General features: G+C 31.3%; 2 protein-coding genes across 4 annotated transcripts in view; one reads left to right on the plus strand and one right to left on the minus strand.

Moving 5' to 3' along the window:
- Nucleotides 1-3,524, minus strand: part of LOC110998251 (kinesin-like protein Klp68D) — a 51,682-nt gene extending 48,158 nt beyond the window's left edge. For both annotated transcript variants that reach the window (XM_022266803.2, XM_022266801.2), the window contains exon 1: nucleotides 3,168-3,524. In XM_022266803.2, coding sequence (XP_022122495.2) covers nucleotides 3,168-3,272 — 105 coding nt within the window. In that variant the 5' untranslated portion in view covers nucleotides 3,273-3,524. The remainder of the gene's footprint in view (nucleotides 1-3,167) is intronic.
- Nucleotides 3,525-3,832: 308 nt separating this feature from the next.
- On the plus strand, nucleotides 3,833-9,719 carry LOC110998253 (vacuolar protein sorting-associated protein 26C). Of its 2 annotated transcripts, none has more exons than XM_022266804.2 (8): nucleotides 3,833-4,019; nucleotides 4,099-4,242; nucleotides 4,744-4,837; nucleotides 5,332-5,480; nucleotides 6,156-6,311; nucleotides 7,226-7,322; nucleotides 8,561-8,686; nucleotides 9,585-9,719. In XM_022266804.2, exons 1-8 carry the CDS (start codon nucleotides 3,966-3,968, stop codon nucleotides 9,668-9,670), a joined length of 906 nt encoding a protein of 301 aa, XP_022122496.2. In that variant the 5' UTR covers nucleotides 3,833-3,965; the 3' UTR covers nucleotides 9,671-9,719. The 2 variants fall into 2 exon arrangements, with proteins under 2 accessions (XP_022122496.2, XP_045489482.1); XM_045633526.1 differs by having other exon boundaries at nucleotides 4,103-4,242.
- The last annotated feature ends 3,704 nt before the right edge of the window (nucleotides 9,720-13,423 follow it).

Genomic DNA, 13,423 nt, shown 5'->3' on the forward strand with positions numbered 1-13,423 from the left:
AAACACGTGTTCTAAATATAAAAATACTAGAATATACAACTTAATCATAGTTATCGATGTCCATCCCAATTAGATCTAACTTTACGATGTCGAATTTAAGTGTTGGTGTGCGCGCATCGTAAAAATTCACTCACATCATTTTTCTCCATCGCGTCAAAAGTATAACTTCAAAAATTGTATTCGTCTTTACAACAAACTACCAAGCAACATTAGAGAATTATCACTGATTAAATTCAACATTATCGTTTAACGTTAACGACGAATATTAAATGATCTTTGGGATTGATTTGCTTCAGCTCGAACAATTTGTACGACTCAAAACTTAACGATTACAGAGTTGCGGAGAGTTTCATGCCAGTTCTTCTTGGGTTATACGCCCTTGATTTGCGAACTGCTCATTTAAATTTAGAACTAATTAGACATCTTTTTTTTATTTTTGAATAAAACTATATCGTATGTATAGGTATAACTATATCGTATCAATGGGAAACAAATTCAACAATCATGACTAATGCCGACGGTTTTGGTAAAGATTTTCCGTTTATGTACAAATATTCGTATAAAACATAACTCCAGGCATGTGGTTTTATATGGGACATACTTATTTGGACTGAACGATTATGGCCATGTCAAGATAGCCAATAAACTGATTTTAATGAGGGACTCGCAAGTGATATCGAGTGTAGTACAGTTAATATAAACATGTGTTCAAATTAAAATAGTTAAGTAATACTTAACATCAGGTGAGCCTCCTGCCCGTTTGCCTCCGGTTCTATAAAAAAAACTAACGCTTTCAAAAGCGTAACAATTATTAAAAAGTCGGAAACGCACTTGCGTATTACATCAAATGAGCTTCCTGCCTGTTTGTCCCGTTATTTAAAACATTTTTAACGCGTTTCTAGAAGTGGGAAAAGACATTTTTTTAAACCCGCCCAAAAGCAACAAAAACTAGTATAGCGAATATAATAAAATCTTTGTTTAATGAAAATACTGATGAAAGGCAGATTATTAAACATTATGTTTAAACAAAAAAGTTACACGACATAAATTTTACTTTGAGCCCATATTTCCTCATCATAAACAACTACCAACATGTTGACACATAAAATTAAATGTTCAATAGACGATAAGCAGAAAACAAACGAACGATTTCTTTTACGTTAATTTTTAGTTAAGTATATCATAGCAACACAGGTACGAATCAAACAAAGCCTCAATATTAAATTAGTAAAAATAAGAGCACGTTGATTAATCATTAATATAAGTACCATTGTTGTTTATTTTAAAACTCATAAAAATCCTTAGAACGCCAATCAATTCTTGTGTTTGAAGTAAAACTTATTTAGACACATGAGGGTAAAATTTTTACGAAACGTCACGAAGATGTGCAGCGTTTTCGAAGAAAAGGGAGAGAGCGTTTGAGACCGATTGAGAGAGAGTGAGAAAGGGAGATCGATACAAAAACACGCTATTGGTTGATGTATTCGTTTAGTAGTTACATATTAGAACTTTAGATGGCAATTATGTCATAACGTCTTGTGCAGTAAACGCAAAGTTTAAATTTATTTATATTATCATTAGCATGTATACAGTTTGAACATAGATAGATGATTTATTAGGACTTTTTAATTTAAAATACAAAGTATAGGTGAGTACCAACTACAATACGTAGTAAGTACGCACTTTTCTCAAAAAAGCCTCAATTATTGGTTCGGAAATTCGTCAGTGGGTAGCGGGTTTCACATAGTGGTGGTCCGCGAGAAAAACTGCCTTAAAAAATTCAGTTGCAGAACGACGTTTGACGGAATTACGTATTTCTCGACGTGCGAAACTAAATTTGCAATTCGTACGGCTATTCGGGTATTCAAACCCCAGCTGTGCAATATAATATAACAAAAATATCGTAAGCAGACCTATCCTAATCTTAGTTAATATCCTTATGTCAGAAACAAAAGACTGGTCTTAGGAAAAATTATCAATGAAACATATTAAAAAATGTATTAATATACTAAATTTCAAAGTCAAGACTTCTCTGCTCAGTTTGACATACAAGGGTCATACTTAGCGCTGTGCTTTGACTAATCTCACCCTAAGACAGTTAACAGGTTATTCCGCCAGTAGATCTTTATGTTTATATACTACAGGATTAATTTATGTCCATTCAGATAATTATAATCACGCAATGCTGTCTAATTAATAGACCTTCATTAGGAATATAAAATCCCTTTTAGCATAAATGCATTAATTAATTCACTATGCCAATGTAAACATTTAAGCAAACAATCCTTATTAGGAATGTCATTTACATACATGTATTAGATGTAAACAGTTTAACAGGAAATTTTATTTATGGAATACACAAGGTTATTAGTTGAATATTTGATAACAGATATATCTTGTAAAGTAGGTGGGTACCACAAAACCCCTATCAATGGTAATAAATATAATCATTAATCATTATTTTAAAAATATAACAACCTCCTAAGTGAGGGTACTTGTAAAAAAAGTTTAATGAGTTATTTAATAATTTCAATAAACTCAGCTGTATTTTGTAAACATTGTCTTTGTATTTAAGTAAACATAATTACACTATGATTCAGAACTAGATCTCCATGAGTCAGTTAACTGTGGATTTTAAACAAAAGCAATAAAAATAATGGTATTGATAATGAACCTTTTTGTATAATAATAAAAATATTTAATTTCAATAAGAAATCTTGTAATGTTGGTCAAGGATGCATTACGGTTGGATGAAACAAGAGCTTATTTCTATATTTTTAACAATACATATTTCAATAATTATTAGGGGCATCGTATTGTTTGTATGACGCTAATAACGTACGCTGTATGACTTTGTATGGGCGTAAAATCGTCTTAGCCCACGTAGGTATAACACGTGAATCATATTTAATCTAATCATAGAAATTATTCAAGATTTCGGCTATCAGAAAATCATAAATGCCGTAACATTGAAAAATTATTTGCGCGTATATAAGTTATCGATATAAAATAAATCGTTGCGAAACATGATAAATAACTTGTGCGAATTTTCTTTTACAAAATATTGCGTGCAATATTATTGTTTATCGATAGCCTGGTAGATGTTTTAAGACGACGCACTAGGTTTGCGCATCCCTGGTTCCCCAAATCAACAAAACAAATCTTACCTCTTCATAACTCTCGTTCTTTTCCCTTTCAGACAGAGGTCGGCATCGGACAACCACCTTAACACACTCATTCAGAGCCGTTCGTGGTCTAGCCGACTTCTCCATCTTCAGCCACTTATAATATTACTGCTAAATTTTATACTCAATCTAGAAAATATCGATCCATCCAGGGTGCACGTTTAACATCACCGATTTATTTAATCAACACACAAATTTCACTAATTTATCCACGATTTAATAATTAATCAACTGATCAAAACAATAAAATTATAAACAGGTGTATTACAATGTAGAAAAATAAATAAAATCGTAAAATTCGAATTCCGCTTTTTCATATCACACCACATCGAACGGACATTTCTATGCAACTGACGTTTATTTTCAGATTTGCAACGATTTTTTGTTGTGACAGTTTTACGTTCAGAAACATTCCAATAATAATAAAAAAGGATAGCCTTGTATTAACCGTTTAGTTTGTTTTAACTTTTTCCTTAAAAAGTCTAATATGAGTTAAGTTATAAAAATTGAACCAGAAAATTAAAATAAATTCCAAAAACACAAATAATAAGATAAACTAAACTTCCAAATCTATAAATGCGTCAGAAACGTGAGAGTGACACATGGAAATATATATGACAATTGACATTATTATTAATGGATTTATTTATTTCGCTAATAATTCTTAGATCATTTGAATTTTGAGCTAATTTGATAGTTCATAAAAGTTACATAGAGTGTATAGTATTTAGAAACGTTTAATATCATTTTTTGGCTTATTTTTTGTCCAGTTCAAGAACAATGACAACTCTTACAATCAGTTTAAAACGTCCTAGTAAAGTTTATCATGAAGGCGTACGTGTTGTTTTGACTTTAAAATTTATTTAAACATAATGTATGAATGAATGTGCAAATAACTGAATAGTTATTCCAGGAAGTCATAGCCGGTGTTGTAGTCGTTAAAAGCAACAGCGATGTAAGACATGAAGGCTTGGTACTCGTCATGGAAGGCTCGGTCAATTTACAAATAAGTTCCAAAAATGCTGGTATTTTTGATGCCTTCTCGAACAGTATTAAAGTAAGTTTAATAAATAGAAGAATTAGAAGGGCTGTGTAAAATTATTATAAATATTCAAAACAATACCACCAATTAATTTGGATGTTAATATACCCTTATTTTTATATTTAATATTATTATACTCACTAGGTTTAACTGTGAAGTCTTCAAATAAAAATTTAATAAATCTGTATAAAACTCTTAAACACTGTTGACCATTTATTTTGGTTCTGTACCTTGTCCAATCTTGTAATGAAAATCTTAGTAGAGCAATATACATTGGAATTGTTGGAAACATATATATGAAATTAGAATTTTAATTATTTATACATATAACCTGGTGTACCTTTCACCCACATTAGGTGAATTTCTTAGGATTGATACTCAGGAGCACTTATTAAAACAATTTTTTATTTTCTATATGAAATATGAATATTATGGATATATTTATATAAAAAAACATCATCTAAATTCACCGATGCTAGCTGAAATGTAAAATTCAGGTTTTTTTGTATGTTTTAGCCCATTACATTAATTAATACCTCTATGGAAATTGTCCCTGCTGGAAAAATACCAGTAGGTGTCACTGAAATCCCATTTGAGATGCCACTCAAAGGTGAACAATATTTTTAGCATAATAATGTAGAGAAGGGGTGTTGGTCTAATGGTTCGACTGTGCTATGTTTTGAGACTATGTTCATGCGTTCAAATATACACAGTGCACTACTGGATTTTACTATGCCTAAAATTATCTCTTGGTCATATGGCAAAGCGAGAAAAATGGGAACAACCATCAATTAAATTCAATTAAAAAGTTATTTATTGTGTCTTAGAGTCCTAAAAGCAAGTGTAAAATGCGCACAAAGAAACAGGGCACATAGAAAAAAAGTCCATTGGAGCACAGCCGGGAAGCTAACTTATGATCTCAGGGATTAGAGTCACCTTCTAAAGCCATTTGGCCAACACTGCTATATACATCTCGAAATCTTATACATTTTGAAATGAAGTCAGTCTACTGGGACTATTAGACGTTATATATGGTATATAACTGATTAATTTATAATTCATATTATAATTAAGTTATCTATTGTAAGCAAACTTCTTTTCTAGGAAGACCGAGCTCGGCTGGGCCGGGTCTATTGGAAACATATCATGGAGTTTTTGTGAATGTTATGTACACAATTCAATGCAGTATGAAAAGGTCATTTTTAAATAAACCCCTAAATGCAGTATGCCAATTTTTTGTACAATATAAGCATGTGAGTATGTTATACATTCTTATAGCTTTTTTTATCACATTGCTATGGCTATATAGATGCATTTATTAATTTTGTAATCCTACATCTAACAAATATTATATATATATTAACAAAGAATTATGCAAAATATAGCCAAAGATGGAATATTAACCTACAAAAGTTTCATGGCATGTGTAATTTGTATGCACACTACTTATTTTTAAGTATACAGTTTTCTTTATTAAAATGTCAAAAATAAATTTAAAAAATATATAAAATTCATATGATTTAACTAGTTAGAACTACAAAGTTCTTGAAATTGAACAGTCGTTAACACGATTTTTTGCATTTCCCTTGACATTCGATATAAAAAGATACCACTGTACTTAATTTGCTATCATAAAAACTTAGGCGTATTTATTTCAAGATTGTAAAACTTTTGATTCTCGTTAAGGTCATTTGTCAAAATTTTGACATTTATTTTATACTTTACAAGTTGTTATATTTGATAATAATTGTTCATGAAATATAGTCTTTTAAACCATAAGAATGCGTATTTATCGAGGATGGAATCTCTTTATTATTATGTTACTAGTCAAATTAAAACAAATGAAATCGTGATTTATGTTTTTATTTAATCAATCATAAGGGTATTAATTACATAAATTATTTTATTATATAAATAAAATATTTTAGCAAGAACCAGGACCTCTTAAGCCAGTGCGATGCGAGATAACTCCTGCATCTATTCGTGCGTCTGGCCCCGCTTCGAGAGCGTCAATGCCAAATTTTCAGCTCTATGCAGAAATTGACACTACAGTGTGTGCCCTTGACAAACCGATTACAGGAAAGGTGAGTTATTTCTATAATCATTAGATTGTCTCTGCTCGGGCCAAATGTAAAGTTATCTTTGTTTTTAATTTATTTTTTTATTCTTTATTACTCTGAAATACTGCTGAAGTAGCCGTCTTCTGGTTATTTTTCTTAGCTTTCCAAAAAATCTACAAATTTTAAGCAATTTTTGCAGCTCCTACGAAACATTTTGTGACTAAACTTGGCGATTTTACGGTTTTGCCTACTGCTGATAAGGGACAAATCTTTGTTTTAAATTTTATTAAAATTAATTAAGTATTAATTACTTAAGATGTCATATGGAACATGGTGTAATGGTTGCAGCTCATTACTCCTCAGCTAATTATACCTCTCACTATATCTTTTATTTATATTTTTCTCTTTGATTATTGTTATTTTGTGTATTTATGTGTGTGTGTTTTAAATTAAAAAAATAATAATTTGAGATCGAGAAATTACTACACTTACGAAGTACAAAAAAAACTGTTCGAATCAAAATCAAATCAAAAATTATTTATTCATATAGCTAACATAATGTACACTCATGAACGTCAAAGAAAAGAAATATACATGAAATGATTCTAATTTTACATTTACTGCCAGTTCTCAAATCAAGGGCGTAAAACGGAAGAGAAGAACTGGCAATAAACTCTCCGCCACTCTTTTTAATCGCCAAGTTTTTTTTACACATTGTTTGTAAGAAGCTGCAACCATTACACCATATTCCATATGACATCTTGATTAATAAAGAATAATAAAATAAATTAAAAACAAAGATTTGTCCTCTATCAGCAGGGGGCATGGTGAAATAGGAGCACGCACATACATACTCGTGAGACTCTCTCTTAGTCGCACATACATATTATAGTATTTTGAGTGAAGAAACTTATGTTTGTTTAAAAAATAACTTTCAGATTCGTGTAGATGATTGCTCGGTGCAGATAAAATCTATTGAACTTCAACTAGTGAGAGTTGAGACCTGTGGTTCATCAGAGGGATACTCAAGAGATGGTATGTTTAAATATAATCTGTGGAAAAAAATGTTACCGAACATAAACAATAATTTTTAGCTGATCTGTCATACGTCACCTCATAGTAAATACAGTCTAAACTGAAAAAGTTGTCTATGAAGAAATTCGTGTCTTGACGTTGGGAAAATATCAAAGTAAATGTCAAAGTCGTATTTTTGTTTATTTTAATTTAGTTATTTAGAATGGGTCCAGACGTTCTCGAATTAATGAACCATGCGTTTCATATACAACTGTTTTGTACTTTATTATTTATATTTATAGGATATTGGCGCCAATAGGCATATTAAAGTACAAGGAAAAACTTGATAATTCAGAGATCCACTTTTCCATACAAACAAACTAGGTAAAATTAGTCAATAAATTTAACACAATATTCATGGCTTTCTTTCTCCAAATTTAATGTTCTTTTCCTTCTTCTCCTTAGTCCTTTAAATATAGCGTGGTTTTATGAGAGATTTGGCAACTTTTTAATAGCCTTTCTTATGTCAAATTATTATCTGTCACTGAGGCTGACTCAGGCTCTCCCCTTGATCACGACTGCTGCGAATCTGGACGCTTAGATTTATTTGATTCGAGAAACGCCACCCTAAGTGATACCAAATAAAAATAGGTAAAAAAACATTTTAAGTTAAACGGTTTTATGTTAAACATACATTGCAATGTTTAAGATAAATGTACTAAAAACAAAAAAATAATAAAATAGATACAGTCGTGGGAATTATAAACATATGCATAGACTAGATAGACTAAAATAAAACCGTGGGGCACGTCAATTTTCTTTATTTTCTAGTTTTTAGTTTTTATTTCGCATTCTGTTTAATTCATTTAGTGCTTCATTATTGCAAGGTTTCTTGCCCGTTATTTATAGTATATTGTATTCTGCTTGTTGAGCCCTTTTATTTGATACCCATATTGATGGGATTAATAAAACATAAATTATCCGCCATTTTGTAGCGGCGGTATTTATAATGATAATGAACAAACATAATTGTATTGTCACCAAAATCCAAAGTGTATACAAAATTTCAGATTAATCGGTTGATAGGAAGAGGGTGAAATTTGAATTACTAAATTTGACCCAAGAAAAAAGAATAAAACAAACGGGGCTGAGCTAAATAAAACCGTTTAAAAATCACTCCTGCGCAGGCTAGGACATTTGTTCATGATGTTTGCCGGTATCTGTTAAACATTGTTTATTTTACGTAATTTCTAAAACAGCGACAGAGATACAAATCATTCAAGTGGGTGAAGGAGACGTCTGTCGCTCCCGAGATGTGCCTCTATACATGGTGTTACCCCGGCTTTTCACGTGTCCCACCACAACAACTACCAATTTTAAAATAGGTAAGACTATATATTAGGTTGCGATTAAAAAGAGTGGCGGAGTCTATTGCCAGTTCTTCTCTTCCGTTCTACGTCCTATGAGAACTGGCAGTAAATGTAAAATTAAATTCATTTAATATTTATTTTCGTTGACGTTCATAAGTGTACATTGTTACCTACGTGAATAAATAAATTTTGAATTTTATTAAGAATGTTTTATCTGTAAGTGCCATACCTCACCGAGACGCTATGACCAGTGACGTTGCCATGGCTACGCCAAATCGCGTCGCCAACACAAAATCAAAACTAAATTAAAATGATAATTATTATTTTATTTAGGGCCTGTTTCACAATGTATGGATAAAGTGCCAAATAGCTATGCAACCCATAAATTATTCGAAAGATAAAAGTTCCAAATAAGAAACTTCGAATTTCATGACGTATAGCACTATCTGACAGTCGTGAAACGCAAAAATACTATTTATCCTACCAATAAGTAACGAATAGCTTATTTGGAACTTATCCGGACATTGTGAAACAGGCCCTTATTAATTTAAATTAAATTTTATGTAAAATATTGAAAATTAGAAGAGCAAGAAGCCTTATAAACTTTTTTTGTTTTCTGAAGTTTAATGTTTAATGATGTAATTAGTATAGTGTGTACTAAATTAAAATACTGGTTTTCATAGCAACGCAAATGTTTATTTGAACTTTCAATTATTCTATTCTAAATAAAATAACATATATTTTCTTGTATATTAAAAAAACAGCAATTCGTTATTATTGGCATATCGTATAGTTCTTCTAATTCCCCAATTTTAAAAGGTTTCCGCCTATTTCTGGATCGAGTAAACTCCTGTAATTAATAAATTGGAGGTCTAACCACATAGTAATAACATACATAAATATATTGTTTCAGAGTTCGAGCTTAATATTTCGGTGATATTTGAAGATGATTATTTAGTTACAGAAAACTTTCCAATACTGTTGTTGAGATGTAGATAATAATTAAATTATATTAATAAAAGGTTGTTTTATATTACGTAATAAGACCGCTTGAAGATATTCAAAAGATTAAAAGAAATAAATATAAATCAGTGGAGTTTTGAGTTTTGATTTTATAAGAGCTTTATTTTTTATTACAAAAATGTATTTATATGAGAAACTTAATATACGACAGTCGCCATCAGCCGTCCTAATTTTACTCTCGAACCCAATAATTAATCCACAATCTGAGTTAGAAAACAATCTGAGATTGTCAGACCGTGACAGTCGATCGATCTCCTATCTGCATACCAATAACCAAACCGTACGAAGATAATCCATTTTTAGCGACGGATAGAATGCAATCTCTTCGCTCTTTACACTCATATTTGATATTCAATATAAAACATATAATGTAAATAAAGGCGTACAAATAATATTAAAATATAACATGTAATGTTTAAAACAAATGAAATAGCTTTTTAATTATTTTGAAAACTGGTGTAAGTTAAAATCATAAGATATGATATTGCCACAGTTGAACTGTCATTTTCATACAATGATACATATGAATACTTACAAAGAATTAAAGAAAATACATACAAAGAAATAACCACATACACCGATCCGACCGATTTCGTCGATTGCTTATTGGCACACTTTTGTCAATATTAGATTAAGATGTCTATCTCAGATCTCAGGCCAAAAAGGAAAAGAAATGTTTTTGGATTTGGGCCTTAGTCATCAGCTCCATTTTGATGGACAGTTCTTTGTATTGTAGGTAACATTATCGAAAGAATATAAAAAAGTTTCTACGTCTAAACATTCATAGTGGAAAATATAATAGTGCCCATGTAAACAGAATTCAAAAGCAATAATCTTATTCGAGATTTTGTGCCAGTAGCTAGTATGAGTGCAGTGCATGAGTGTATTTCAAACTAATCAAATTCGAGATCGTTGTTATTTGAAAACGCGATACTTTGTCGTAAGTACACATTCTTCCTGTTCACTACGGCTGAATGTAAATGCGGCATTAGACATGTCGGTTTCCTACTCCGGCAGGCTACTTCTAATTAATTTGCTAAATTTGTTTTAAATATTGTAGAATTGTTTGATGATTTACTTTTTTTTTAAGAGTACCGAGAGTTTTTTACGCCGGCTTTATCTCTCGGCCAACACCCTCTGTCTTCTTTGCCGATGAGTAGGGATGCCAACAGGCTCGAATTTAGTGACATGGAATAAGTGATACCATCATGATCCTATGTTCCAAATAAACGTATTTCATTTCATTTCTCACGATGTTTTCCTTCACCGTTCGAGCAAATGTTAATTGCGCACATAGAAAGAAACTCCATTGGTGCATGATCGAACCTACGAATTTACTTAATGTTTTTCATTGACAATTTCCTAATAATTCATTGCTAAAAACTTTCATTTTATTCTCAATTATTTAAAATACTACAATTCATGATACTCATAAAATATGTATGTTGAATAGGAAGTATTTGTTTGGAAGAATTTTAGAAAAGGATAATGATGGTGAGGGTAAAAAAAACGTTGGAAATTACTTCCAAAAACTTTATTATTCTATAATTATTTACAATATCTTAAAATCTAGCACACAATATAACTGAAAGAAGTATTATACACAAACTAAGCACTCTAACACTGTAAAATGCAATGCAAAATTTCGTAAAATTTGTTAAAATGTCATACATAAAACGAATTATTTTTAAATCTATGAAGTGACAGTATCACTACGAGCCAAGAGTGTACAATTTGCTTTTTTTTATAGAAAAGGGGGCAAATGGGCAGGAGGCTCACCTGATGTTAAATGATACCGCCGCCCATGGACACTCTCAATGACAGATACTCGTGGTATAGTCCCCGGCACGTTAGTTGGCAAGGTTTTGGCGTAGTGGGGGCAAGTTCGCGCATCGTACACTTAGTGGAACAAAAACTGTTCACTTTTATTGATTGTCATTATGGTTATTGCCATCATTTATTTTTAATCTTGTATATAAACAAAGCAGAGGAATTCGTGACATTTATTAGGTGTTATAAATAAAACATAATATGCATTTTTTAATTAAAAAAAATATTATTATTAAAAATTATTTTAATAATGTATAATTAGTATTTTAATTAAATTTTTCTGGCATGTCTGCGTAAAACGGTATTTGGTCCTGGCATTGTAATAAACGTTACAAAAACTAAATTTAAAACAACAACAATTAACAAAACCAAAACAAAACTTAATTTAAAACTGAACTCGTACCAAAAAGTCAATAAAACAAATGGTACAACTTTCGTGCCGGCAAGTGTAATCGAAATGTAAACGCGGTGCGGGAGGCAAGGGTCGACTAACGCACCAATAGCGCGCTGTGATCGGCGCTACGTCATACCCCGCGTCCCGCTTTACCACCAAAGAGACCTAAAAAACGACTTCTGCGCATCTAACGACTCTTGCCAAGTTACGTGCCGAAAATTATATCTTAGTTTTATAAGCGTGAAGATTTTTTAAATCGTTAAAGTACCGTCCTGAGATTATTAATGAAGGCACTCCCTTCAACTGTTATATTAAATTATATACAATACATGGCAATTAACATTTCATTATTTAGCTTATATTCCGTTGTATGCGAGTTGTTAATGTAGTAAAAATAAAATTATCTACATATTATATAAATCAGCCCGATTACCTAGGAACTGTACAATCACTTTGTTTTGTAATAAATAGAGTGTATAAAGATATTCAATTGGAATATTTATCAAAATATAATTTATATGGAGTTAAAAGCATAGTGAGTGCAACACAGACATCGAAGAACAGAAGAGATATGATTAACGACCAAGTAGGCACTGGAGTGTCATACATCTGATATAATAGATTAAGTTAGGTACTGTACCTAACACTATATGTATGCATATATATTAGAATTATATATATATATATATTTATTATAATGGGTGTCAGTAATTTAGGCTTAGTTATGTTCCTTGGGTAGAATGCCCAGCGAGGGCATTCTACATAGAATCTTAATGGCGTGTGAAGGGCCGAGTTATTTTTAATGGGTGGGGTCTCGTTACCCCTCTGAATAAAGGGATTTGAGTGTAGAATCTCACAATCCCCGCTTCAAGCTCTATATTCTTTATGCGGGCCTGCATAAGTGCATTCAAATTCAAATCATTTATTTGCTAGAATTAGTCTTACAATTAGTTACATAAATTACAAAAATCCGCCACATAAGAATAGGCATGCAAATGTCATCTTATATTTTATTTATTTGATCTATTGAATAACAAGACTAGTTATTAAATCTTACATTTAGAAAAATACATTTAGAAAAATGACAGCGCAGAGTTAGTTAGACACCAATATTTGTAAAAATTCCTATCCAAAAAATACAACGATTTAAACGTTAGGCTTCTTTTTCTTATATTTAATAACATCTGAAGTGATGTTCCCCACGTTAATTTCAAACCTATGATCTAGGTAGTCGCCCACGCTATAAAAGCACCCTGCTTTTAAGATATATATATATCGCCGGCAAAGAATAAAACGCTCAACTCCAGTTGTCGGAAATTATCAACGCAAGTTTTTCTACGCACATTGTTTAATAAATGTTGTAAAAAAAATTTCCTGTTTCCTCCAGAGAATGCAGGCTGGCCATATGCGCTGATGAAGAGGTAAGCTTACAAATCGTACTATGGTGTGGAGTTATGAGTGCTATAATCGTTTTCCAGTCATCAAATCAAATTATTTATTTTTTT

The sequence above is a fragment of the Pieris rapae genome, chromosome 23 (genome assembly GCF_905147795.1).
Source record: "Pieris rapae chromosome 23, ilPieRapa1.1, whole genome shotgun sequence".
NCBI lineage: Eukaryota > Metazoa > Arthropoda > Insecta > Lepidoptera > Pieridae > Pieris > Pieris rapae.